The sequence below is a fragment of the Egretta garzetta genome, unplaced genomic scaffold (genome assembly GCF_000687185.1).
Source record: "Egretta garzetta isolate BGI_Z169 unplaced genomic scaffold, ASM68718v1 scaffold1894, whole genome shotgun sequence".
In the NCBI taxonomy this organism is placed as follows: Eukaryota; Metazoa; Chordata; class Aves; order Pelecaniformes; family Ardeidae; genus Egretta; species Egretta garzetta.
In genome coordinates, this window is record NW_009259466.1 from 7188 (window position 1) to 8051 (window position 864).

The 864-nt window shown below is 66.1% G+C and overlaps 1 protein-coding gene across 1 annotated transcript in view; it reads left to right on the forward strand.

Moving 5' to 3' along the window:
* The window catches only part of NDUFS2 (NADH:ubiquinone oxidoreductase core subunit S2), a gene marked incomplete at its 5' end in the record, with an annotated part of 4043 nt that overhangs the window by 1528 nt on the left and 1651 nt on the right, over positions 1–864 (forward strand). Inside the window, 2 exon segments of the mRNA XM_035892723.1 lie at positions 118–220; positions 445–665. Coding sequence (XP_035748616.1) covers positions 118–220; positions 445–665 — 324 coding nt within the window.

Here is an 864-nt window from a genome sequence, read left to right on the forward strand (position 1 = left end):
ACGCCGTCCCCCGGCTCCCTGCGGAGCCCCTCTGGTCGTGTGGGGTGTCCCCCTGGGGGCAGTGGCCCCTCCGGTGCCTCCCTGCCCGTGACCCTGGTGCCACCGGCCGTGCGTGGGCTGACCTCCCTCTCCTCCTGCGCAGGACCTGCCCCTGGGGCTGATGGACGACATCTATGAGTTTGTGAAGAATTTCTCCATGCGGATAGACGAGGTGGAGGAGGTGAGGCAGGATGGCAGCTGGGCTTCTGTTCAAAACCTGGGAGAGAGGGACAGTCCCCATTTCCCAGCACCCTGAGGGCTGGGGTCTCGCGTTGCCTGTCCCTTGTGCACAGCCAGTGTGGGGTTGTTCCTCCTGTGGCAGCAGTGACAAGGTGACACGGGTCAGGAAAGGGGGAGCGCAGTCGGGGAGAGGCACCTGGGTGACTAACGCCGTGCTGCCCGCAGATGCTCACAAACAACCGCATCTGGAAGAACCGCACGGTCGACATCGGGGTGATAACAGCGGAGGAGGCTCTCAACTACGGGTTCAGGTGGGTCTGGTGGCTCCCCGGGACACTTACGGGGGGGCCCTCAGCCTCCTGCCGCCACCCAGGATCAGGGTTGGGTCCAGAGAGCTCAGCCCTGACCCCAGGAGTCCCCAGCGCTGGTTGGAGCTCTCCTGGGGAGCGATGACGGGTGACTGTCAGTGCCACCCAGTGGCCACAGCGTGGCAGGAGCTGTGACGCCGTGTCCTGCCTGATGTCCCCAAGCCCTTCGCCCATGGCTGCTGCTCAGGGCTGTGGGGCGTGCGCAGACGCGCATTCCCCTGTGTCGGGGTCTGCTTTGGGGTGCAGGCGGGGGGGCCTGGAGCTGGCGTGGGAGTTG